The 27707-nt window shown below is 42.7% G+C and overlaps 1 protein-coding gene across 1 annotated transcript; it reads left to right on the top strand.

Annotated features, from left to right (window-relative positions):
- Positions 1-730: 730 nt before the first annotated feature.
- Otol1 (otolin 1) lies at positions 731-11070 on the top strand. The gene is made up of 4 exons (XM_041659599.1): positions 731-1118; positions 6123-6212; positions 9335-9406; positions 9990-11070. The coding sequence occupies exons 1-4, from the start codon at positions 731-733 to the stop codon at positions 10874-10876; spliced, it is 1437 nt and encodes a 478-aa protein (XP_041515533.1). The 3' UTR covers positions 10877-11070.
- The last annotated feature ends 16637 nt before the right edge of the window (positions 11071-27707 follow it).

Genomic DNA, 27707 nt, shown 5'->3' with positions numbered 1-27707 from the left:
TAATTAAAATTACCCAAAGATAAATGTGAGTTTTTAGAAAAACTCCCCAAAGTCTACAGCAAAGATTCTGCGAGCTAAGTGGCATTGTGAAAAGCTAAGGACATAGCATATTTTCAAAGTTATGATTTTTCAAATTGTCTCCCTCTCCATTTATTATAATAGGTTCCCTCAGAGTGCTCTCCCAACAGCGCCATTATCCCTAGTAGATTTAAAGACTATTTTACCAGTACTTTTTCCCCCTGAAATAATTGAGTTTGCGGGAATAAACTATTCGGCTCAATATTTTTCATCTCCCTCTAATACAAATGTATTTGATTCCTATAAATCTGAGTGAGGTCAGGGAGGAAATCACACATATTTGTTTTCCACAGGGTACAGGAGCTATTAAGGCATGCTGCACTTATTATAGATCATATTTGCTATTCGGCAAGATAATTTGAATGATTGAGAACACCGTTTGAGAACACGTAACACCAAGAAACAACCAGGAGAGAAAACTGAACGCAAAGTACTCCTCATAATAAATTAAAGAAAATGCTCTGTGGCTACTGACACACTTACATATAGAATATCCCAGCTGAACATCATTCTAAATCACATATGCTGTTATCCTTATGTCTCAGAGATATATTTTATTTTTCTCATATAAGGACAGATGGTACCAGTGCTTTTATTTGGACCATTTATAATTTGCGTGTGTTTTTTTTATGTCTTTCTTCCAGCCTCAAACATGTGGATATTTTCTTGGCTTTGTGTTCTTTTAATTATTTTGGTTGTGGCTGGTGTGGACACAGTAGGGAAGACCACACCGTACACCAAATTTACAAAGAAATCTGACGGGAAGGAGATGCTGAAGGGTCAAAAGCCTTCCAATGGCTTTCCTCTGGATGAAGAAGAAGCCCTCCTTACAGAAATGGCTGCCGCGGCAGAGCCCACCACTAGCCCCTCTTTGTCAACCACGGCGGAGCCCACCACAGATCCCTCTACTTCCGCCACCGCCGGTCTGTTCGCTTTTGAAAGCTTCTCTCTGGACACGACTCGTTTCTTTTTGAATTGCTGCCATTGCTGTTCCCTTGTCCCTGGGGAGAAAGGAGAACCTGGAAAGATGGGAAAGCAAGGTACTTGCAAGTGCCCAACCGAATGTCCCCGGAGAGGAGGCCTTAGGGTGAAGAATTGATCTGAGGGTTTCTGCACTGCCGTGCAAGTAGCGGTGACAGGCTTCTTGCCCGTAAGAATGTGACAGATGCAGGTGGAAACATGGTTATTGATACATACTCAGATTGAGACAAAAATGCAGTTCAATAACCACAGCTATATTTATTTAAAAAGAAATTTATTCTTATTGTATGATTATGGGTAATTTGCCTGCATGGATGTCTGTGGGTCATGTGTGTGCCCTGTGCTCATAGAAGTCAGAAGACGGTGTCGGGTCCTCTGACACTGGGGTTATCGAGGACTTGTGAGTCACCATGTGGGTGTTAGGAATTGAACCCGGGTGCTCTAGAGGAGCAGCCCGTGCTCTTAACCACTGAGAACACTTTCCGCCTTAGTCTCAGCCGTATTTCAAGACCTTTCCCAAGTAACCACACATTGCCTATGCCTACTGTATTGGGTAACGCCTGCTGTATTAATAGCGCTAGTTGGAACTGAGTCAGGGTTCAGTCCAACTTCAGCCTCGGACCTGAGGTTTTTCTGGGAAGTTCAGGGTATGAGCAGTGGAGGTTTTTTTTTTTTGTCGGTTTAAAAAATGGTAAATGAAAATTCTATTGCATGGCGAGAAAGTGCGGCAACTGAGGGACTTTGTGAGTGCTCTTTGTAGTTAGGATTCGAAGTGGAAGGGCTCTGAGTAGAAAATGAAATGTAAAATTCAGCATGGTCCTCATTGAGATGCGGAAGCAACGCTGCCATTGCCCAGCAATTTTCTGTGTTGAACACTGTGGTTACTATTTTGAAACCTCAGATGTCTCCAATAGATACGTAATGAATACGCTCTCAGTTTGACCGTAGTGCGGTCTGGCTTTTAGGTGCTAGGTAGTGTAGGCAACTTGAGATAAAATTAAAGATCAGAATGCCAATTTTAAAGTCACTATTCCCTGAAAAAGAATTCATCTGGTGTTTGTGGCATCTAACCTGAGGAAGTAGTTATGCATCACCACTAGGGTTTTAATTGATTTCATCTCATGGTCGCGGGTTTTAGAGAGACGTGCTATTTATACTGAGCAGGATTAAGGGGTAAAAAGAGTGAGATTAGGACCCAATTTCCCGGCCAATGACACAATATTGGAAATGCAACGAGGCTGAGGAAAATCATATTTATCAGAACTCTTCATATCTTACTTGGCTGGCAACACTGCCTTCTAAGGAGACAGTGAGCTCCATAGCATGAGGGCTTTTGTCTCACCTGATGACAGATGAGATTAGATTGTTCTTGGCCTTCAGCTTTTTTTCTTATCTTTGTGACATACATTTTGGAGGTGTGCCCAGTTTTCTAGCCTGTCTGTGTAACTCATATGTCATAATCTAGCTGCCTATGTCATCTGACTTAGAATGTTCTGTATCTATTTCTGCTCTGGATTAACATGGGGCTTTGTACATGCTAGGCTATTGCTCGTCCACTTTTTATTTTGAGACCATCTCACAAAGTGGCCCATGGTGGTCTTTAACCACTCTGAAGGCCAAGCAAATCAGGAACTTGCCTAACTCCTGCCTCAGCCTTTTAAGTAGTTGGAGTTACAGACCCATGCTGTCAAGGCCAGGTTCAAGCTCAGAAGTTTAACTCTACCACAGCCGTTTCTAAGAAGACTTCATTACTTCCTGAAGTCTCAGTTTCAACAATGGGAAACAGGGTTAAATGAAACCATGATCTGTATGAATATGCCATGCCCGAAATAGAATAAATACAAACTGCTTTTATCACTCAACATGGAGTGTGGTTCTAGCTTGTGAAATTCTCTGGGCCTGATAGAACAGCATCCTCTTTTTTGAGATTCAGTTATTCTAGCTTTAGAATCCTGAAATTTATTTTTTGAGATTATAATATAATTGCATCATTTCCCAGTTCTCAATCTTTCTCCTAACCCTCCCAAGCACCCTGCTTTGCTGTCTTTCAATTCATGGCCTCTTTTTACCCTTTAACTGCTGTTACATACTTCTAAGTGTTTATGTATGTGTGTATTTATACACATGCATATTTCTGAGTATATACATAGATCTGCTTAGCGACTTTCCCTTTTCTTTCTGTGTTCCTTTCATTCGAAATCAATATAAGAGCAGCACTGAACAAATTCAGAGAAAAAGAAAAAACCTACACAAATCCAAGCATCTCAACTTTTTTTCCTTAACGCTCTGTCTTTGGTCACATAAACACACATATTGCAGGCATCACACGGTGAATATTATCTACTTTTAAAAGTCCACTTAGATCCAATTAATAGATGAAATACATTATGAAAATACGGAGATTATATTTAATGGCCAGAAGGCAGTTCTCCGTCTCTTGCTTCTGTTTTTGGTTCAGTTGCTCTGGGCTCCCCATGTTAAGAAGAGCGGGAAATTTTACATCATTTCTAAAACTTTATAAAATTACTGAAGATATTTTCACATTGCACCTGGCGATGGGTTTCGGTTCAGTGAGCATTTGGTCAACTTGGAGGTTGCAGCACCCGCCTGCACAGAGACGGGAGGCAAAATCAATTGGTTCACCTCGAGTTCTATCCTAAGGTGTTTACAAGAATACTCCCTAGGTGTCCTTCTCCTGTGATGGAGTTACATGATGTGCCGTCACATGACGTGCCTGTGCCAACTCAGGGGTGTGGTTTGTTGCTTCCTTCAACAGCAGAGCCCCACCAAGCCTTGGGGGACAATGCGCAGGGAGAAAAGACAGTGGCTTTCTTCTTTGTTTTCACCTCCTCCATTCCTGTCTCTATTCCTCTTCTCCATGCAATTCTCCTTCAAATGGAGGAGACTGCCTTCAGCCCTAACCTCTACTGCAAGTAACTTATCAGTGGTTTCCTTTTACAAATTCATAGTTTCTTCCAAAGATGCATTCTACTGAATATGATTGTTCATTTCACTGAATTTAAAAAAAATTAATTTCTATTTCATTCTATCCCATTAGCCTTAATTCTAATTAAAATGCCATTATGTAACTTCATTGGGTGAGATTATCTATATGGCAAACTTTTGGAGAAATTAGCCTTGAATTATTCTAAGTAAGGAGCAATTTTTACTCTGCAAATAGGACTGAATTTGCAGAAAGAATAATGAATTGGCTGGGTGGTGGTGGCGCATGCCTTTAATCCCAGCACTTGGGAGGCAGAGGCAGGCAGATCTCTGTGAGTTTGAGGTCAGCCTGGTCTACAAGAGCTAGTTCCAGGACAGGCTCCAAAGCTACAGAGAAACTATCTTGAAATCCCCCCCCCCCAAAAAAAAATTAATGAATTGATTTAGGTGTGTTCTAGGTTAGTGACTGCCTGGATGAATAAGTGTATCTGTTGTGATTTGAATGAGGAAGGCCCCCAAAATTCATATTTGTATGCTTAGTGTAGCAGGTTTTCTTTTTGGCCACCAACCAGCTCGCAATTCAGGACATGGAGACTTATTATTAGTTATGAATGCTTGGCCTTAGTTTATGCTTGTCTCATTAGCTCTTATAACTTAATGGAACTTATTTCTCTTCATCTGCATTTTGCTTAGGGACCTTTTACGTTTCCTTCATTCTGTCTGGTCCATGTCTACCTGGCTGACTGGTCCTGGGCATCTCTTTCTCTTTCTCCCTAGTTCTCTCCTCCTCCCAGTTAACCTCTGTGCCTGCCAGCCTCACCTATCCCTCTACTGCTTAGCTATTGGCCGTTCAGCTTTTTAGTACACCAATCAGATGCTTTCCACAGGCAAGGAGAGGCAGCTGCACATCTTTTCATCGTTAAACAAATGTAACACATCCTTACATAGTTAAACAAACAGCATAAACAAATGCAACACATCTTTACCTATTTCAAGCAATATTCTACAACAGCGTAGTCCCCAGTTTGGTAACTATCCAGGAAGGATTAGGAGGTGTGGTCATGTTGTAGGAGGAGTGTCACTGGGGGTGGACTTGGAGGGTTAAAAAGTCTAGGTCAGGCCCAGCCTGTCTCTCTCTGCCCCCTGCCTGTGGATCAGGAGGAAGGGCTCTCTGCTATTGCTCCGGTGCCATGCCTGTCTGCTTCCCATCATGATGGTGGTACCCTATGGGACTGTGATCCTCAAATTAAATGATTTCTTTACCGTGGCTATCTTGGTGATGGCATCTCTTCACAGCAGTAGAATAGTAACTGAGACAGTGTCCAGTGAGGTCAGAGACTTGCATGATCTCCACTGTGCCTGCCTCTCCACCCCACCCCCTTTTTTGGTCATGACTTCCATGCACCATGCTACTTTTTTTCAGTTGTTTAAAGACACTTTCTTTTTTTTTTTAAAGACGCTTCAGGAAATTCTAATTCCTTTGTTGAGTCTTTGCTTAATACTGTTTTCTCAGGGAATTGTCTTCTGACCCCATAAATGTAGCTCATTTTATTTCTAACTGTAACTTACAATGGGACCTTCCTATTTACTTTGTATCAACTAGAGTGAGATAACTCCCATCTCCCTTATGTTTAACGTTCATCCTGCACAGATTCTCGTCCCTGGGTGGGGTGAGATTGTCGCATTTCTAGTGTCTAGCAAGAGGATTCAGTGCACAGCAAACATCACAGATCGTTCCTAATCAGCGAGTGAGTGGATGAAGGAGAATCTCAAAGTGTTCGGTTTTTTTTTAAAGTGTGGTCCTATGAGGTGAAGCGTCAGATAATCATTTTGTTTTTGTCATTTGATATAGTGCCGCTTCCCTGAATCATTTGATCACTGCCATGAATTTAGTGACAGGTACTAATGGGCTCAATTTATCTATTCAGGTGGTACAAAATGGCAAATCAGACAAAATCAGACAAAAATACTGCTCTCAGAACTCTAGTGGCTTATTCTTGCCAGATTTTATCATTAGGACATGGACAGTTTTTGGTCTCAATAAAATAACCACCTCTTCCCCTGAACTAATGAATTTCAAAATATGATTTTTCTAATGTGGTGATTTTGAAACTTCCTAGGTCCTAAAGGGGAGATTGGTGACGTTGGCAGCCCAGGGCCCCCAGGAATCACTGGACCCCAAGGCCCCAAAGGCCAGAAAGGAGAGAAGGGTGGGTAACCATTTCCTTTTTGGATCAAACTCGGAGGCTCTGAAACAAAGGCTCGGTTATTGAAAGAGGGTTTTTAAAAGTACAAATATTTGATAAATCATCTCATATATTAATTTGACATGAAATATTAACTTTGAAAAACTTTCAGGTATATGTAAACCATCCTGCCCCCTTTCTTTCTCTGTCTCATGCTCTCACACGCACACACACACACACACATATACACACACATATACACACACACACATACACACACATATACACACACACATATACACACACATATACACACACACGACATATACACACACACATACACACACATACACACACATATACACGCACACACACGACATATACACACATATACACACACACATATACACACACATACACACACATACACACACATATACACACACACGACATATACACACACATATACACACATATACACACACATACACACATATACACACACATATACACACACATACACACACATACACACACATATACACACACATATACACACACACATATACACACACACATACACACACATATACACACACATATACACACACACATATACACACACACATACACACACACATGCACACACACACACAAATGACATATATACACACGTGCCAGTAGGGGAGACTATTTTCTTAAGTTATACTATTTTTCATTTATTCAGGCAACATGTTTTAATTATGTTTTTCCCTCTCCCATCTCCTCCCAGATCTCTGCCACCTCTTTACCCATCCAACTTCATGTTCTCTCTCTCTCTCTCTCTCTCTCTCTCTCCATGCTTCCCCCAAACAAAAACCAAAACAAAGAACAGAAATCAAAACAAACAAACAAATTATAAGAAAAAATGCCAAGAGAAACTCTTAAACAGCCTTCCCACCGCTTCCTGGCTCCCGGTGTGACCCAGAGACTAGAAGTTACAAGGTATGGACTCTAGAGAAGGTCTTTTCTTTTAGTGTGAGATCTTTTATTCCTTCTTTTCCTTGCTCTAGTCCTGGGGAGTGAGGCCGTGCATGCTGGCTAAGGCTCCTCCACTGAGCTATACACACCCATTTAGTGTGGATATTTTTCTTTAATGCAATTAAGTTAACATTAAATAGTACCAGAGTAGGTAATCCTATAGAATATTTAGTCTTGGTAGAAATCTGGACGGTAAGGAGCATTTGATATTGTTTTTGACTCACTCTGAAATTAGAGGTGTTATCAATGATGGCGCAACTGAATAAATTAACTAATAAGCTCAAAAAAAATCAAGAAATAATTAAAACACAGCAATGATTTTTTTCTGCTGGCTGGACCCTGGCAGAAGTGGATTTTTATTGACTTACAACCTGTTTCTCAAAGAAGATTTGTAGCAATGAACACTTCCATTGATCTTTTCCTGCCCAAGAAGTCTATAACTCTGAAAACATTAGCATAGAAGCCTTTCTGTTCCAGAAATGACTGGTTCTTTCGGTACTAAGGTAGTTACAGATTCCCTGGGATAGTTAGAAATTCCCCAGTGAATACTGGTACCCTATAGAAATACCATCTGTCCATCAAGCTCAGTGTTGTCGGATGTCAGAAGGCCTAATGTCACATATACATCACCCTCCACACGGCTCGGGAACTGCCTAACTCATTCTTGCGGGAACAGTCAGTGAAGTAATTACTCAAAAAATACGCTCAGGCGAGAGAGTGCTATACTTCGCACTTGTCAGCTATGCGATTCTCATTCTTGGAAACATTTAATCCTTTTGTGGCTGAATCATATTAGCAGGGAGCCTGTGAAATAAGGGTGAGTGATGAACCTCCTTGGTGCTTCGTACGTTTTGGAAGCTAGACTTCTGGAAGTGGAAAGAAAATCCGGGGCGGTACCGTAAGACACGGTTCTTAAGAAAAGGCTTTGATGAATGATCAAAGTATAATTTCATTCAGCCAGTCTTTATAAAGTGGCAACTCTACTTTCCCTTTACTTCCAGAGTTGGCGTGGACTCCTGGTTAAGAATAAAAGTTTTAACGTTTCCAAAACCTTGCTTGAATGGCAGCATGCTAGTCCGTCATTGTCTAACTGAATACTTTCAATTAAGGCGATTAATCCCCTTAAACAAACTTAAATGCCACTAATGCTGGGTGTGGTGGCTCACACCTTTAATCCTAGCACTTGGGAAGCAGAGGCAGGCAGATCTCTCTGAGTTCAAGGCCAGCCTGGTGTACTTAGTGAATTACACAACACCAGGGACACACAGAGAATCTGGATCTAAGTGTATATATATAAAGCAGACCAGTATTGCTGAATGAAGCTGGCCAATATTCCATTACTGACAAGGAGGGAATGGGCTTGGTCCTTCTCTTTCATTCAGCATCAGAACCTGTCAGAATATGTTTGGATATTTTTCTGGCACTCCATAAGTTAAATTTGCACATTTGACTTTGTCTAGAGTAATAAATAGAGAAGCCAGCTCCTTAGGAAACTAGAGTGACCCATATTGGATTTCTCTGGGTGGTATTATGGCAAATAATCTGAATGTTTAAATCTTTTATTATCATAATGTTTCCTGTAGCTCTGTAAGAGTATACTGAAATTATTCTAAGATGTAATGAAAATGACCCATTTTGACAGTGTCTCTTAAAGGTGGGTTTTCTTTCCTGGCTTTGGTTTTTGTTAGTTTTAGTGAATGGAAGAAAGTGGTGCTCTCTCTCTCTCTCTCTCTCTCTCTCTCTCTCTCTCTCTCCCTGTCTAAACTTCTATAGTGGGTGGCAAAGAAGAGATTTTGCCCGACATTCAAAATTTACAATAGGAAAACACCAGCTCACACGTACACACCATTTGCCGATTATTTGAAATTTCATGAGGAATTTCAAGAATTATGTGAAGGCTGCCAGGAGTTCTGCTCAAGGGATCAGCTGTTAATCCCCTCTAAGTGGCTTACTATTAACCGGAACTCACAACCCCAGATGCCCTTCAACACCTTCTTTTCTCGTACTGCTTTTCCTTTAAACAACTTTTGTTAAGAAACGTTGGAACGTGGCGAAGCTCTGAACCACAGGCTAGATTTATCCCAAATGACATAGGTGCGTTAGAATTAATTCCTGTACTATTTTAGGACTGAAGGGAGAACGGGGAGACCAAGGAGCAGGTGGCGTTCCAGGATACCCAGGAAAGCCTGGAGAGCAAGGTAAAGTCCAATCCATCTACCACGTGGGGACCCGAGTGCAGGAAAGCCCTGTCTCTTCCTGCTTGGAAATGTCGCATGGGCAAGGTTTATACTCCAGTTCTCACTATTTTAATAACTCGGTGTGCTCATTGCGTGAGTTGAATCCAGGAGCTGAGACATTAGGCAAAAATATGTCCGTGCTCTGATCCCTTTCCTGAGCTCTTATCAGAAACGGAATCTGCCTTTCCTCTTCTGTGCCTGTGAGACTTGGGGTGTAGATGGGTGAAGCAGAGGTTGGAGCCCTTACACGAGTTGGGTCAAGTGCAAAAGCTAGTGGAATAAAACAGCTCTGTATTATCTTAAAAGCAAAGAAAAAAAAAAGACTCTGAAACACTACTGTTTCTTGGAAGCCTTAGCTATTCTTCTGAGAACGTGACACGGTAATTACTGCTCGCTACATTTAATGACTCCTTGAAACAGACATTACCGGGGCAAGAACCAGGTTTACAGGTCCTATTGGTGGGAATTACTTTAATATTTTAGGTAATAGCATCCTGTCGTAGCTTATATGATTCTTAAGCATTGTTTTACTTTTTCATTTTAGGTGGTTTTGGTCCCAAGGGAGACAAAGGAAGCATTGGTCCGGCAGGAATAAAAGGACAGAAAGGCTCCAAGGGGGACCTGTGTGAGAACGGCACCAAAGGAGAGAAAGGGGACCCTGGGGCCACTGGTGCCCATGGCTTCATTGGAGAGCCTGGGGCCAAGGGAGAGAAGGGGGATGCTGGGGAGAAAGGCTATCATGGAGATTTTGGGGAGAGGGGAGAGAAGGGGCAGAAGGGTGAGGCAGGTGTGAAGGGAGAAAAAGGTAGCAGAGGAGAAGGCAAAGGCGGCTCAGATGGTCTACCTGGACCCAGAGGCGATCCCGGCCCTAAGGGAGAAAAAGGAGATGCAGGTCCTCCTGGTTTAACTGGACCTGCCGGGCCAAAGGGTGAGCTGGGGAGCAAAGGGGCTCGAGGGCCTACTGGGAAGAAGGGCTCCCGGGGGATCAAGGGCTCCAAGGGCGAGGCCTCTCATGTTCCACAGTCGGCTTTTAGTGCCCTGTTGTCCAAGCCTTTTCCTGCCCCAAACATTCCCATCAAATTTGACAAGATTCTCTCCAATGACCAGGGCCATTACAGCCCCATCACTGGGAAGTTTAACTGCAGTGCTCCAGGGACTTATGTGTTCTCCTATCACGTCACAGTCAGGGGCCGACCTGCTCGAATCAGCCTTGTGGCCCGCAACAAGAAGCAGTTCAAGTCCAGAGAGACGCTCTATGGTCAGCAAGTAGGCCAGGCCTCCCTCCTGCTCATTCTGAAACTGAGTGCCGGAGATCAGGTGTGGCTGGAAGTATCGAAGGACTGGAACGGGCTGTACGTCGGCCCCGAGGATGACAGTATTTTTAGTGGGTTCCTCCTGTACCCGGAAGAAACTCATGGAAAGTCACCATAAATTCGGGTTTTGGACACTGCACTTTTGATTTAGTCTATTAATCTTGAGCCCAGCTCTTAAAAACTTTGATTTTTTTTCACGATTATAAATGCAACACAGAAACATTTAAAAACTGTACAACATAGAAGACTCTGATTTCAAAGCATCTCCTTTGAAATATTTATGTCTTTGAGAACATGTCTATTAAGTTTGTAGCTAACATTTTTCATTTAATAATGTAATGATATTACCGATGCCATTTAAGGAATTAATAATGGCAACGCTCAAAGCTATGAGTGAGATTTATCATTAATAAATATTTAAGTGGACGGTTTGAATGTCTCCCATATGAATGAATGTTTGGTCACAGGAAGTGAAACTGTTTGAAAGAATTAAGAGGTATGGCCTTGTTGGAGGAAGTGGGTCACTAGGGGTGGGCTTTGAGGTGTCGAAAGCCCTTGCCAGGCCCAGTGTCTGTCTCTTTCTGCCTGCTGTCTGCAGGTCAGGATGCCAAGCTCTCAGCTATCGCTCCAGCATCCCGCCTGTCTGCTTCCCACTGTGATGGCCATGTATTCTACTACTCCCTGGAACCATCAGCACCAAATTAAATACTTTTTATTATGAGAGCTGTCTTGGTCGTGGCGTCTCTTCATATCAATGGAACACTAAGACAACATCCTTCTCAATACTTTCTTTTACCCCATGTAATGACACGTCACTCTGCTCTGTGTGAATGTGAGGCCAACATCTGACAGACCATGACGGCAGCTCTTTCGCAAAGTCCCTGATTCTCTTGGAAGGAAGGGTTGCCTTTCAACGCGATAGAGGCATTCTCTTTCAGTTTTAATTCAGAAAAAAATCCACAGGCAGTGTGGTAAAGAATTGGAAAAATGGCTTTAAAACTTATTCATGTGTACGGATTTGTACACAAGCCTATATCATGTAGACTAAGGTAAAATGTAAAAAAAGAAAATTGGTAAAGATGTCACTCAGTTAACTATTCATCAAATTATTGTGCACAGAACTGAATGTCCCCAAAAGACTCAAGAACAAAGTTAAATCAGTATTGATCAAAATTTCAGCTTTTCTTCATGATAGAACATTTAATTAGGATACATTCTTGGCATCATTATCATCATCTCAATAATAATTAATTCCAGTTATTCAGTGATAACGTTTTGGGAACAGGTGGGGGGTAGGAAATCCATTTGCAAAGTGATGTTTAATAACTGTGAATATTGGATAATTCAGCAGTTTCGTTCTTCTAGAAAAGTGAAATTTATTGAATCCAAATGGATAGTTACACGGATTTGCAAATCTGAGTAGTTATACAGATTTTTGCAGAGGTCTAAGTTATACAGACTTGCAAATCTTTGTGTGCCAGGCCAGGAAATGGGTGCCTGGGAATTTTCTGGCTCTGTTCTGCCAGCTTGGGCAGGCGCTCACTTTTGAGACCCTCATCCATATGTATACTAACAGAGTGTTTCCCAAACAGTTCGAGGAGTGCCACTTCTAGACGCTGTAGCGAATCTCTAGAAAAAAATTAGCTTCCATGTTAAACAAATGCTGGAAGAGCTATGATCTCTATGTATACATACATATATAGCACGTAAGGAGTCATAAAGCCGATTGAGGTAGTCTCTGGAAATTGCATAGGAAATAAATTAGTGTCGTATTGTGTTGCTCAATGACCCTGAGATTATTGTTGGTTTTGAATTCATTTCATGAACAATGTTCTTCAGGATGTTAATGTTGGAAATGTAGCATGAGTTTCTTCTCCAGTGATTCTCTTCTGTGTAGGCCAGAATGAGCTTTTGTTAGGACTGTGGCTGGATTCTTGTAGAGAAAGAATGAGCTAGCTGGCAAGTGATTTAAATAAGTTACACCTCATTTGAAATCTTTCTTCCCTAATGTGGGTTTTAAATAGTGAAGTGATTCAGGAACATAGAGTCTTATCTCCTGTTTTTTTGATTCCTGGTTTTTTTTCCCTTAAATTTATGTTATTTTATTTTGTGTGTATGAGTGATTCACCACACATATGTTTGTGCACCATGTTTGTGCTTAGTACCTGAGAAAGCCAGAAGACAACATTAGATCCCCTGGGACAGGCGTTACAGACAGTTGGGGGCTGTCATGTTGGTGCTGGGAATCAAACTTGGGTCCTCTGGAAGAGCGCCGAGTACTCTTAACAACTGAACCATCTCACCAGTCCCCTTTTCCTGCTCTTTATATCATGTCTAACACTGAGTTTGAGGAGGCTGTCAACTAAGTAGCGCAGGAAGATAAAGTCATCAAAACCCCAAAATACACACAAGCACATCAAGGTATTAGAGATGAAGACAGCCGGGCAGTGGGGGGCCAGCAAGGGAGCCATCCAGCTTTAAGGTCTATGGTACCTGACAGTACCTTCCATCTGTTTGTGATGGGCATTTTCTAGGAAGTCTAAAATGTTCATGGTTACTATTTGATGATAATTGATGATAATTATGAACATTCTATAGGGATCCAAACTAGAGTGGCTTCTGCTTATGGATCCTTTTCGCATCTCCACCCATCCAACCTCATACCATCTTTCTTTCCATCTTTAGAAAGTAAAAAGGCAAATAAAACAAGATCAGATAAACAACTTGAACAGATGTATGACCCCTACTTAAATAAAAGTAGTAATTAAAAGTTTCCCAACCAACAAAAGGCCAGGGACTGACTGACCGAGTCAATGCAGAATTCCACCAGACCTCCATAGAAAATCAGTGCCAGTGCTCCTCAAAGTATTCCACAAAATAGAAAAAATAGGATCATTGCCATTTTTTTTAGGAAGTTTCAATTACCCTGATACCTAAAGCACAGAATAATCCAACAACAACAACAACAACAAAAGAAGATTGTAGACCAGTTTCTCTTAGGAGTGTAGATGCAAAAATTGTCAACAAAATACTTGCAAACTGAATCTAATAAAACATAAAAAACATTGTCCTCCGTGATCAAGTAGGCTTCATTCCAGAGATGCAGGGATGGTTCAATAAATTTCAATAAATGAAAGTCCATTAATGTAATCTACTTTGTAAATGTAATCAGATTCAAAGACAGAAACCACAAGATTATCAGATGAAGTAAAGATCATTGACAAAAATCAACATTCCTTCATTGTAAAGTTATGGAGAGACCTGGAGTACAAGAGGCAAATCTCAGCATAACAAGGATGATTTACAGCAAGCCCACAACCAAAGTCAGAGTAAACAGAAAAATGGATAAAGAAAATGTGGTACATTTACACAATGGAATATTATTCAGCTTTGAGATACGAAATCATGGAATTCGAAAGTAAATGGATAGAACTCAAAAAAAAAAAAAAAAACCCAAAACAAAACCAAAACCAAAACCAACCAACCAAACAACCCCCCAAAACGTATGGGATGAACTAATCCAGATCCAAAAAGCCAAATATGGTAGGTATTGTATTCTCTAATATGTGTATGTTAGCTTTTAAGACTTTGATAAGCCTTATACAATCCATAAAACCATTATTTCCCAAGGAAGGGGAATAGGATATATAGTGACGAGAACATTAGAGGAAATGGGGTTCGATGGAGAGGGGTAGGGAAGCGGAGTGTAAGGGAGGGAATTTGGGGATGGGCAGCTAACACTAGAAGCCATGTGGGGGAGGGTCATATGAAAACCTACTACAGTAGAAGCTTCTTAAAAATATATATTAATAATATATTTATATAAAATGTAATATATAGAATAAAAATATATATGAAAGAAATCTAAGTGGAGTCTCCAAACAGCACAGAGATAAAGCCCCATCTAGACATCTTTAACAGCAAGTACAATCCCCAATGCCAGGAAGGAGTTCTATATAATTAGCTGTTAGCCACAGGGGCTGCATGGAAACCCCAAACCTCTCAGGCTACCGTCAAGGCTATTGGTTGCTCTCCACAAACAGATGGCAAGGCCCTACTGCAGAAGACAATATCTACATATGTCAGTGAACACAGGAAAGTCATACTGGTGCCTAACTAGAGCCTTCACCCTTTATCACCAGTGGTCATGGTACTGGAAAGTACTCTTCACGCTGCCAGAGGAGAAAGGTAAACATCGGTGTATACTGCTGATCTGACCACAATACACTGGTACCACGGGGTACAAAAGTTGTGGGAGTGAACAACCAATGTCTGATAGGCTTTAAGGCCGGCCCTCTCTCTGAGATGAAGTCCATGCCTGACACTGCTTGGGTAGCCACGAACCTGAGTCTGGATAGTTCATGGACTTAGGGAAAAACCAAATACTGTTATTCTGCTAAAGGCATGCAGCAATAAGATGACTCCTAACAGCATTTTGTTGCAGCCATAGATCAGTGTCTTGCTCAGCCATCACCAGAGAAGCTTCCTCCTGCAGAAGATGGGAATTCACACAGAGATCCATAACTGCGCAGTGTGCAGAGAGTGAGAGACCTCGGAACTCTCCGTCCTAAATGGAATGTCTTCTTCAGATCCTTCCCGTCAGGGCACTCTGTGGAAGAGAAGACAGAAAGGTTGTCAGAGATGTAGGGTTGGATAACACCAAGAAAACAGCACTTACAGGTACACTTCCAGAAACTGCAGCAGGATGCACAGGGGCTTCCCAGGTCCAAGCCATACGGGGTCCCAGCCCTGAGAGGGAGAAGTGGACACTAGCTCCCATCCCTAACCATAAGCTATCTCCAAGTGTCAACTGCTTACAAAGGAAAAAAAAACCAGTTTTCTCATGTGAAATTTCTGTGGGTACACAAATCACACTTTAGGGCAGGCCCTATGCCTGGCAGTAGATGGGCCAATACAAAATGAACTCAGTGGTATTTTTTGGGTAATTTTTTTTTTTTTTTGGTCTCATAATGCTTTGTTTGGGCATTTTATATATTTTGATTATCTATTATGGCTTTTGATTTTGCATTTTTATGGTGTGTGTGTTTTGCATTTTTTTCCTTTTTTCCTGTTTGTTGTTTTATCTTTAGGGTCCGCATATTAAAAACAACCGGAGAGTGAAGGCTGAAGTTTAAACCTGCAAGGCAGTAGGAGATCTCACCACAAGGTGGCGCTCTCAGATTATCTTTGCTTAGAAAATCTTTATTAAGATAAAAATCTTTATAAAGAAAAAATTTCCCAACTCTCTCAACCTCCAAACAGACATTTTGTAAGGCAGATAAAATGATGATTGAGGCCTTACTATTAAGGACCTGTTTTATATTTGGTTGTGTTTCAAATGCCATACGCTTTTCTGCTCCGTTGAGATGTAAACCTCCATAGTTGAAGCGAGAAATTTACAAGCAAAGAAAGGAAGTTGCTGCCCTGGGAGAAGGCTCCACCCGTTCTCATCTCCCACTCCTGCACCAAGAAGTCATTCAGAGTCCGGGATACAGTATACACTATAGTGCAAACCCACTAGCCAAAAGCTTTTAAAATGGGGCAAACAGGCTAGAGTTTTATAATGTTGTCAAGGTTGAGAAGAGTTTTGGAGGAGGTAAAACGGAAAGCAATGCACCGCGCACAATTAAAGCGGGAAATAAGGACACTGGAAACAATGGAGGAATCCTGACTAATATTCCTCCGTACTCACGTTGGGCCTTGCAGAGGGCCTTACAGGTGTTGGCGGTATCCTCAGGGATACCTATCACTTCTGAAGCATAGAGTTTACCAGTAAAGCAATGTGTCAATAAGACCCACCTGGGAGGTGGGGGGGGGGGGGGGGCGATGGACCCAGCTCACTGAATCTAGAAATCACTCACATTCTTAGGCAGGAGAGTGGTGCGTAATTATTTAAAAGTCTGGCTATTTAAGATATCACGCGGATATGGATGCCCCTGGGAAGGGGAAATAGACAAGATCTCTTGAGTAAATTGGGAGGGCGGGGGCGGGGGCGGGGCTCATGGGGAAGGAGGAGGGAGGAGGAAGGAAGGAGCAAGGAAAGAGATAGCTTGATAGAGGGAGCCATTACGTGGTTAGGGAGAAAACTGGTGCTAGGGAAACTCACAGGAATCCACAAGGATGACCCCAGCTAAGACCTAGCAATAGTGGAGAGTGGACAGGGTACCTGAACTGACCTTCTCCTGTAATCAGATTGATGACTACCTTAATTGTCATCATAGAACCTTCATCCAGCAACTGATGGAAGCAGATGCAGAGATTTACAGCTAAGCACTGGGCTGAGCTCCTGGAGTCCAGCTGAAGAGAGAAAGGAGGGATTACATGAGCAAAGGGGTCAAGATCATGATGGGGAAACCCACAGAGACAGCTGATCCAAGCTAGTAGAACTTCACAGGCTATGGACTGACAGCTGGGGAACCTGCATAGGACAAAGCTAGCCCCTCTGAATGTGGGTGACAGTTTTGTGGCTTGGGCAGTCTGTGTGGCCACTGGCATTGGGGCCAGGATTTATTCCTAGTGCATGAACTGGCCCATTCCCTATGGAAGGATACTTTGCTCAGCCTCGATACAAGGGGAGGGGCTTAGTCCTGCCTCAACTTGATTTGCCAGACTTTGTTGACTCCTGATGTGAAGCCTTACCCTTTCTGAGGAGTGGATGGAGGTAAGAAGGGGGGAAGCAGGAGGATGGGAGAGAGAGGGAACTGTTGTAGTATGTAATCTGGAAAGGGATTGGCTGTACCTGTTCTCAAGGGTGGCACTGCCAGGGAGCGAGAAGTAGAAGTCATATAAAACTGAAGATGATTCCAACAGCCCCAACCCTAGGTTTCTGTGATTAATTTAGTCTATAACAGTGGTTCTCAATGTTCCTAATTCGGTGGCCCTTTAATACAGTTCCTCATGTTGTGGTGACCCCAACCATAAAATTATTTTTATTGCTATTTCATAACTGTAATTTTGCTACTGTTGCGAATTGCAGTGTAAATATCTGATCTATGGGATATCTTGTGTGAACCCTTGGGAAAGGGCTGTTCGACCTCCCCCAAAGTGGTTGCTACTCACAGGTTGAAAACCATTGCTCTATATGTTATTTTGGTGGATCAATTGAAAAGAGTGCTTGATTGTTTTAGTAACCAGGATAAAAAACATATTTATTGTTGTTTGAAATATAAGAAACACACGGAGTCTAACAGAGATCACATGAGAGATAAGCATTTTCATGATCTTTCCTATCGAGGTAAGAAACGTGATTGACAGCATCTCACTCATCTCGAGCTTGAGAAAGATGTTGAGGACTTTGGACTCTGAGTTTTTTGCCTTCTGAGTATTTATTAATTTATTTCTAGTTAACACAGGCTAGTTTTTGGTACCGAGGATGGATCCCATAGCAACACAGATGAAGGAAAACCTTTCTATTGTCATAGAGCTCAAGAAGAAAAGAAATGCCAGTAAATTAAGAAGTGCTGTAAATTTTTGGTTGCTTAGCATCCTTGGGAAACGATACAGATTTTGGGGGAAAATGAGTGCGTGGTGAGAGGGATTACGAGGAGGCATTGGTAAGTGGGGTGGGGGGCTTTGAAAAGTCTTCGTTGAGAAGGTAATATTTGAGCCAAGCTGTGGAGTAGGCAAGAGAACAAGTCAAGCGTCAACTTGGGAACACAGGATGAATATAAAGACAGCATTCCTGATGGAGGCGCCTGCCTAGCAACAGAGCCAGTTAGTCCATGGTGGCAATGTGGAGAAAGTCATCGGAAGTGGGTGAGGTCTAAAAGGCAACAAAATGCCAGACTGTTGGCCTTTTAGACTCTTGTGGCAAGATTTCAGGCCGAGTTTGCAGATATGTAATGTGCTCCCTCACCCCTTTGGTGGGAAGCACATGTCCTACTGTTACATTGACATTGTTTATCCTATCAGCACTTACCACAGTTGCATAGCTGCTCTTAAGGCTATGTCCGTCCTGGAGAAGGCGAAATCTAGCAACTCAGCAAGCTAGGTATACAGGTCTCGCCACTCTGGTCTTTGGAGGCTGCACCCAGGCACAGACGGCACTTTGCCCGTGGGCCACAGTTTTGCAGGCCCTTCTGCGGTCATACCATTCTCTGCCTCAGCTTAACTCTGCTCCACTCTCTCACAGTGATTTATTCTGTCTGAACACCTTGTTTCCACATCTGCTTCTGGAGACCCAACGGGAGACAAGGAGATCCAGAAGCGAGAGAAAGTAATAGATGGAGCAGGCGTGTGGGCTGCTTGCTCACTCTGTCAGCCCTTGCTTTCCCTTTGCTCTGGGGTGGTGCCCAAAGGAGAGACACAGGAGAAAGGTAAGATAAGGACCCTACTGGAGATTCTGGCCTGACTGTTAGTCTTGAGGAACTGCTGTTGTGTAGCTGTGGTCGTTAAGATCTCAGTCAGGAACCCTGAAGTTTGGCTTCAAGCTTCTCTTACTTAGATCTTACCTAGTGAAAACAAGATCCGTCTGTCTGTCTGTGCCTCGTGATCTTCCTCTGTAAAATAATTTCAGTGCTATAAATGAGTTTGTGTTTGCAAAACTCTTAGAACTCTACTTGGTGCATGAAAAGGTGCTAAAAAGGTGTTTGATAAACGAGAAAGCTGGCAGTATTGATTGTGTGTGGATGAGACCCCATTTCACTAGCAGTGGTTGGCTTTCTGTGAAGATGGGGCGGTAAAACCAGGGCAAAATTAGGCTCAGTGTAGGGCAGAGATGGTGGCGTTGGGGGAGCTGGAGCTGTGCCTTTGATCTTGACTTCCCTACTGAATGTGGAAATCTGGTACAGTGTGGCTTGTAGCGGGCACAGAAAATGTTACTCTTCTGAAATGAGATGCCACCCACCCTTCAAAATCTTCAGCCTAGAGTTACTATATCAAAGTGCAGGCCTTCACCTCTATTTTTAGTTCCCCAGGGTCCCCCGTCTTTGATTGCCACACTGACAATGCATTACTTATATACCTGGGCAAAACACTGGATGAGGGCCCACCCCGAGATGGATGTTTTGCTGATCTGAAAGGTAATGACAGTGACAAATGGGACCTCCCAGTGGACCATAGCAAGGGTTAGCCGTAGGAAATTGCATCGGCTGGGTGATTAAGGCAACATCAGCAGTTGGAAGAGAGGAGCAGGCCAGGCGGCCTTGGTTCCGCTGCTGCCTCATCGGATCCGTCTCTCTGTGTGATGAGTGTGAGCTGTGTCTGCCTCCCCTGCAAACACGATCCCCTCATGCATCTCCCCCCCCCCCCCAGGATAAATGAGCACCAAGAAATCTGGAACATCCAGATTATTCAATGCCACAGCTGTCACCAAAGCAGCACGCCCACTCTCCTTGGCTGTAGAGCGTAAGTGAAAATCGCTTCTGGCGAAAGGCTTTGTGAAGGTCTTACTCATTTATTTTAATTCAAGAGAAATTAATGAGCACCTACTATGTACCAGGCACGAGGCCCAATGCCAGGGACACAAAGATGAATGAGATAATTTCTTGTCCGCAAGGAAGTCACAGTCAAATGGAAGAATCAGCTAAATGGAAACAGTGGTTGTTCCACTCTGTGTGTGTGTGTCTGCAGTTGCCAAAGACCTAAGCCCCACGGTTATTATTGGACAAACTAAGAAAAGACTTAATCCAGAAGGTTGGCTGATTGATGTTCTTATTAACTACCCCAAAGAGTACTAGGTGAGCAATTGATTTCAAAAGGTTGAGTCTCAGCAAGAGAAAAATATTAAACAAAAAAAAAAATCCAAGAACAATGTTTTCACAATTGGCTCTTACCTTGTGGGACCTTAAATCTTGTTTCTGAGACCGTGGATTGATAAGGAGAGAGGAGACTACGGAGCTCTAGAGGGAAATCAGAAGTTGAGTCGTGAGTGAATCCAGGGCGAAGAGAGGAGCCGTCAGAGCTGCTCTCACCTGAGTCCAGAAAGATGCTGAGAGTCCCCTCACCACATCCTAAAGGGAGAAATGAATTCAGACGCCCTCTGCTCAGCAGTGTGGAGTGGTCCTCCCCACAGCCACACTGCTATACTTACATTCCAATAAAAGGTTATTGATTTATAAAACTTATCAGAATATGGTGCTCTGATAGGAAAAGCATACAAACATTGCATATGCAGATTTTCAGATTTCTCTTTTGGTGTATGTGTGTGTGTTCTGTGTGTGTATGTTGGGATGTGTGTGTGTGTGTGTTCTGTGTGTGTATGTTGGGATGTGTGTGTGTGTTCTGTGTGTGTATGTTGGGATGTGTGTGTGTGTGTTCTGTGTGTGTATGTTGGGATGTGTGTGTGTATGTTGGGATGTGTGTGTGTGTGTGTGTGTGTGTGTGTGTGCATGTGGAAACCAGAGGTCAATCTCAGCTTCTGTTCTACATGTACCACCTACTTTGATTTTAGGAGTCAGGGTCTCTCACTAGCCTGTAGCTGAGCTATCCACATGCCGGCATCTTCAGAACATTTCAGATGACTGACAGCAGGGGCTCACCGCCAGCCTACAATGTAGCCCTAGGCTACAATGTTCTAGGGGGGTTTTCACCCTAGGAATTGCTACTGACACTGCAAAAATCATAGTGTGGGAGACCATGCATGCTTCAGAAGTTAGTGGACAATCTGAAACTGGGAAGCAGAGCCGTACACCTACAGGTGGAATGACTTAGGGTACCCTTGGAAATACTGTCAAGACCAAGGCACTGAGAGAAAACAAGGCAGCCCATGCGTGTGGTGAGCAAAACGGAACCTCACTAGTGAAAAGATGAGAACATATCCCCACCCCGATCAGAAAGTGTCCAGTACATCTCTATAACCTGATGCTGAACCCGAGAAACAAAACACAAATTTGAGATGCCCAGCCCAAGCGGAGTGGATTATCTGAGCTCCCTGAACAGTCAGTCCACAGATTTCTCAGTCTTAATTCCTTTTTCTGCTATTAAAACTCTTTACAACGGCCCCATTTATTGTTCACTTTCATTGACCATGTTCTGGGACAGACAGCCATCATGGAACTTTTTAAATGAATCAAGTTACTTATTAGTTAGAATAGAACAGAAGAGGAATTGGAGCAACTTGTTTGAATTATAGAAACTTTTACCTTCATTTAGTTACCCACTTATGAAGTATTTATTGGGGAACTGTCTTATTACAGACGCCATGCTAGATGCTTTGGATACAACTTTGAACAAGAAAAATAAATGTCTTTTAGCCTGCATGGGACTGGCAGCTTTGTGGGAAAGTAAGGAGTTGGCATTAAGCTGTGTCTTGGAAAGAACCACCAAACACTTGCCATGTGAGAAAATGAGGAAAGCCATTTCCAGAAGGGGATCCTACAGAGAGCGGTTGAGATTTTGGAAAGAGGTTGGCAAATTTAGAGACTGAAGTAGAAAATGATTGATGTATCTGGAGGGCATTTGTCGAGGACCCAGTAAAGTAGATCCTTCAGAAAAAGCCGTAGCTAAAGTCCTCTATCTCTGGCTGCCGTACCTACTCTCTCCTCCTCCTTTTCTCTGTCCCTCTTTCCCACGTTTCCTCCCTTTCTCTGTCTCCACCATTCTGTAATTGATGAGCACTCAGGGAATTCATACAGAGGTGAATATGACTGGGGTCTCTATCCTCAAATATGCCTGTAACAGAATGTAGGAGCACCACACGCGAATCGCATTAAGGTGAGAGAAGCTAAGAGGTGATCTAAAATGGAAGGAGCTCACCCCAGAGTCAAAAACTGAATAATAAGGGGTGCACACTTTTATTCAGGGTACAACTTGCCACTCTTTGTGAAAATAGGTTTCTGAACTTTTAAATATTGCTTTTTCATTCCTATGCAAGTGTTCAAAGACACAGCCAACAGTTTCAGGACCTTCAGTTTTACCAAGAAGAATCAGATAAAAAATAAAAAAGTCTTATTAAAGAGTCAAAAATGGCTTTTTGAGCTTCCAGTGAACTACCTTTTAGTCAAATAACTTTGGCTGTCAGAATCCCGGTTGAGGTGAGATTTATTGCATCCTCTTACGTGCCTTTCAGAAGTATTTAGGTAAATACTCATCAACCTCTTCTGCATGATAGACAACGCTAAATATTTGATGGTTGACAAGCGGACACGTGTTTGCATTTTACTTACGTGTTCACAGGTTGGCTGTGGTTTTACTTGATTTTTCTTGCTGGTTTTGGATTGGGCTCCCGGAAATGGAGTGGGTTCTAGTTTCTTCCACACGCTCTTTTATTCTTGGATTCAAGTAGAAGAAAGAGCTGTCAAATCGACTCTCTCAAGCGGGTGACAGAAACTTACAAGGCCTCTAAAAGCACAGAATCAATTGTAGTTGCTCAAGTGCCATTCCCTAAATGACTCATATAGATAAACCTTGACGGAGCTGGGACGCATCCTCAGCCCTCCGTATTGCCCATTCATGGTGTCATCAGGCATGACTGAAGATATTAGAGAGTATCTAGTCTGTAATATATATGTCTTTCTTATCATTAGTCCTTAAGTGGTGTAGGATTCTAATTGTATAGAATTTATATTTTGTTAAATATTGAGCAGATTTCTTTATTCAGCACTGGAGATTGAACCTATGGGTTTGTGCTTGCTAGCACTCACTCTACCGTTGACTGCCTTCTTTTTCCTTGAAATGTCTTTTGGGGGTACAAGGTCACATAAAGTCACAAGTGTGGCTTTAAACTCACTCTGTAGCCTAGATCGATCTTGACCTTTCGATTCTCTTGCCTTGGCCTCTTGAGTGGCTGTGATCATGGGAAAGTAGCATGTGTTTACCCGCTAACATAGTACACCATGAAGTACAAATGCATTCCTGTGTATGAAATAGCTTTAGCAGATCAACGAAATACTTCTCAGCAGTGTGATCAGAAGCTATTAAGGAATGTTGTGTTTCAAGAGAAATGTTATTTCTATGGTTTCCTTTCATGCTACATGACTGGAGTTAGCATTCAGAGTAGATACATAGCAATGACCTGAAGTGGCCGATGGAGTGAAATCATTGCGGGAGAAATTCAAATTCAAACGATAATAATTTAGAGGTACCCACGTAGCTGCTCAGTCAGGATCCGAGTGACCCATCATGCACTAGAGGCATGCAATTGGCAGGGGGCTGATGAGTGTTTTGCAGTATGGATGTGTATAATTGCTATGTTGCTGACACACTTCATGTTTTGTTTGGTTGAACAGCGTGCGTTCCTTACTCCCGATTTTACCCTGCACGTTCAGGTGGTGGTGTACGGCGAGGATTTCCACTTCAGGAGACAGGAGTAGTCATCTTCCCTGCATGTGGGAAAAGCATAAATCAGCCTTTGCAATGGGAATGTAAATATAGTTCTGTCTGAAGCACCAACCTGTAAGCTCAACTTAGTTATGGAATTCTGGCTTACACTTAGAAAAGCTGAGATGCAGTATTTTGACGGAGTGTTTGTTTAGACAGTGTGCAACATTACAGCATGGCGGAAGCCCACCATTTCCCGTTTGTTCTTGCAACCTTACACTTTGTGTTGATATGAGGTGTTGTTCTTGGCGTGTAAGATGATTATTTCTGGGTATTATTCACTTTCTGCAGCTTCAGGGAGCACTCCTTAAAATGGAGGCCCTGAGTAGCTTCCATAGACTCACAGGCAACAGCAATCCTCTCTAGTTAGGAATATCACTGTGGCCCATGCTGAGAGAAACCTGTAAATCAGCACGCGCCTAACCAGACCTCTAAGTCCCGCCTATTACGTGCCTCAGATTAGCTGGTTGCTCATACAGATGCTGAGGAATATTTCTGAAGGAAGCCACCTGTCAATGTTGCTCTTGTGTGGCTAGAGACAAAACCGAAAGAGAAATTCGATTTATATCATGAGAGAAATAAAATCCTCTTTACTGGGGCTGGAGAAGCGGTGTGGAGGTTTGTACAAGAAATGTCTCCTGTAATCGCAGGCATTTGAGCACCTAGTTTCTGGTTGGTAACACTATTGGAGGTAACGTTTTTTTTTTTTTTTTTTGGTTGTTGTTTTTGTTTTTGAACATGTGGCCTTTGTAAAGGAAGCAAATCACTAGGGGTGGGCTTTGAGAGTTTAAGTCCTCCAGTCAATTCCAATTTGCTCCCTTTGCTTCCTACCTGCAGTTCAAGATGAGATTTCTCAGCTTCCTATTTCTGAGGCCATGCCTCCTACTACTCACGGCCATACTTCCCTTCCATAGGGCACACCTGGCCCTCTGGAACAGGGAGACAATAGACTCTCTTCTGTACCTTGCCGTGGTCGTGGTGTTTTATCACAACCACATCGAAGTAACTGATACAGGAGGCTTGGTGGGTGAAAGTCATTGCTGCACAAGCCCAAAGATCTGAGCTTGATCCCTGAGACCACTGTCAGAGGAGTGAACCAACTCAAAAGCTGTCCTCTGCCCTCCACGTGGGTTCAAGGTTCTCACCTTTTTTTCTCCACCCCTTGTCTCTTACACACACACACACACACACACACACACACACACACACACCTACTTTTTGAATTATTACCTCTGAGAGGGCCCAGATTGGAAGGCACTCTGCTAATGAACCAATTGATTTCACTCCAATATGAAGAATCATTGCATTAAAATTCCATTTTTTCCCCCCTGGGGGAGCAAGGATTGTAAGAGCCAGAGGGTCAAGGGGGTGCTGTTTCCAACTCTGTAACCTGCTTTGGGGACTCTTTCCGCCTACCGGGTTGCCTCGTCCAGCCTTAACAGGAGAGGAAATGCCTAGTTTCACTGCCGCTTGATGTGTTATGGCTAGTTGATATCTGTGGGAGGCCTGCCCCTTTCTGAGGATAAGGGAGGAGGAGGGGATGGTGGGAGCAGGTGTGGGGGAGGGACTGGGAGGAGGACAGAGGGAAACTGAGGATTTAAAAACAAAGAAATGAATCATTCATATGAAAATCTAATTAAATGCTCACAGCCAAGGTAAGTTCTGTTGTATTGGTGGTCTGTTTATTGGTGGTGGTTCTGTTTATGGGTGGTTAGAGGTAGGTAGTTGTTAAGTAGGATGTGGTTGAGGGGTTCATACGTAGGCTGAAGGGCTAGACTAGGGAATGTTTGGGTTCCACCTCTTTTTGAGATGTTCCAGTTATGTCTTTAATTCCCAGTCTTGCCAGTGTACCCATGACATCATCCGAAGTTGTTCTATCGGCAAGGTATTTCAACTCTTCACTTGCTGAGTTGTCCATGCAATCAGAACTTGAAAAGTCAGCCATTAAAACCACTCATTCAAAGACAAAAGCTTAATCACCCCGAAACTCTGGTTATTGGAGTAGTCATTGAAAAGGACCATAATATGACAGTAAAAAGCAAATAAAAATTGATGAGGCCAAGTGAAAGGTAAACACAGACCTTTGGAGAGAATTAAAAAATCTCAGAGGCTCATCTTTACTCACTGCAAAACACGGCAATTATCAGACTTTTGGCTTTTTAATTATACCGTTGCCACATATTTTAACTTTAACGTGCTGAAGAGTCTTGGATGAAATTGTTTTAATTGAGGCCAACTCAATTTTTAGTTATTATTTGTAATTAGGTAGAATTTTCCCTTAATGTAATTTTGTTGAAGGCTTCAAAACATCTAAATGAAAAGCCAGCAGTATAGACAACTGAATGGTTATTTATACAACTCAATTTCCTTAATCTAATGTACTTTGCAATAAGAAAATCAAAGGGAGGAAGGGGACTAGTGTTCACCAGGGCACGATTCTGTATGAGGTGCCTTGAAGAAATTATCTTATTTAATTTTTAAGTTACCTGGTAAAGCAGACCTTTAATACACCTCACCCTCTGAACCTTTCTGAGTTCCAGAAATATTATATGAGCGATGCTGCTATTATTAAGATGACATGAGACAGAAATGGTCCAGGCAGTGTTACTGTAGGGAGCCACCCTGCCCAAACCAGTTTTTCCTCTCTAAGAGCTAGACATGTAATGTGTCCTGCTAACACGTATGTCTTTAATGGAGGAAAGGATGCCCGAAGTGTTTAAGCACAGAGGTGGTTGATTCTGCCCTGTCCATAGGCCAAGGGGACAGAAGGGAGATTTGCTCCTTTTCTTTCTACTCCTACGTACGTAGTCCTGCCTGGAAACTATACGTTAGGAGATTTACACCATCAGTCTTAGAAAAACCCTAAGACTGGTGAGTTCACAGTACCTCATTCCCTTGGGCCCACCCTTGTTGTCCAGGCGTGCAGCTTACTTCTGCTTTAGAAACTGTCTTCCAAGACTCACACTGAGTGGCGTGTGCCATTCCTTCTTAGAATCAACCAGACAAGAAGCCAGAGCCACTGAACTGGGTGGAAATGCTTTGTGGTTGTGAGCTTCCGGCTTCCGAACTGCGGAGCTGAAGCCCACCTGAGGTGAGAGAGAAGGCTTTCACTAACCCCCACGTCTCCCGCTTCTCCCCATTTCAACAAGACCAGAAGGTGCTGGTGTCTGGATTTGACAGAGTTGTTTGAATCCAAATCGATTTGAACCCAAATTGAATACACCTCGGTTGCTGTAGTGTAAAGGCCTTCTTTCCCCTTTAAATTCAAATGCCCCCACCTACTAGGCAAGGACGAGAACAGTGACCCTGGTGGAGGAGGGAGGAACTGTGAGCCACTTGAGGCTGAAGGGGAAGGTGAACATTTTGTCTAAATTCAACTCAAAAAGAAAATGATCTTGTTTGCTAAAAAATCTCATCCTCTGGTCCTATTATGCCTGCATGTCAAGATGTCAGCCTTAAAATACTGTTAAATTCTCAGGGCTTCATAACACTGATTGAACAAATGATTCAAGAGGTTATTAAAATGAGTTTTGCTTCTCTCTCCTTGGAACTCCTGAAGTTCCATTTAGTGCAAGATACATTTCTTCTGCCTTGGAATAAAAACATGAGTACATCCAGCGGACTTGTCTGCCCTGAATTTAAGTCAGAGACACCTTTCTGTTTAGAAATTTGCCATTGGGTGTGGGGGCACA

Source organism: Microtus oregoni, unplaced genomic scaffold, assembly GCF_018167655.1.
Source record: "Microtus oregoni isolate MIOR12 unplaced genomic scaffold, Mior012 000010F_ref0000083, whole genome shotgun sequence".
NCBI lineage: Eukaryota > Metazoa > Chordata > Mammalia > Rodentia > Cricetidae > Microtus > Microtus oregoni.
Note: the sequence above shows the minus strand (reverse complement) of the source record. Positions and strands in the feature narration are given on the sequence as shown.

Coding starts and splice junctions, on each gene's coding strand:
- Otol1 (XM_041659599.1), top strand. CDS start 731: ATGTGGATATTTTCTTGGCTTTGTGTTCTTTTAATTATTTTGGTTGTG. Junction 1,119..6,122: donor TGGAAAGATGGGAAAGCAAG/GTACTTGCAAGT, acceptor GAAACTTCCTAG/GTCCTAAAGGGGAGATTGGT. Junction 6,213..9,334: donor AGGCCAGAAAGGAGAGAAGG/GTGGGTAACCAT, acceptor GTACTATTTTAG/GACTGAAGGGAGAACGGGGA.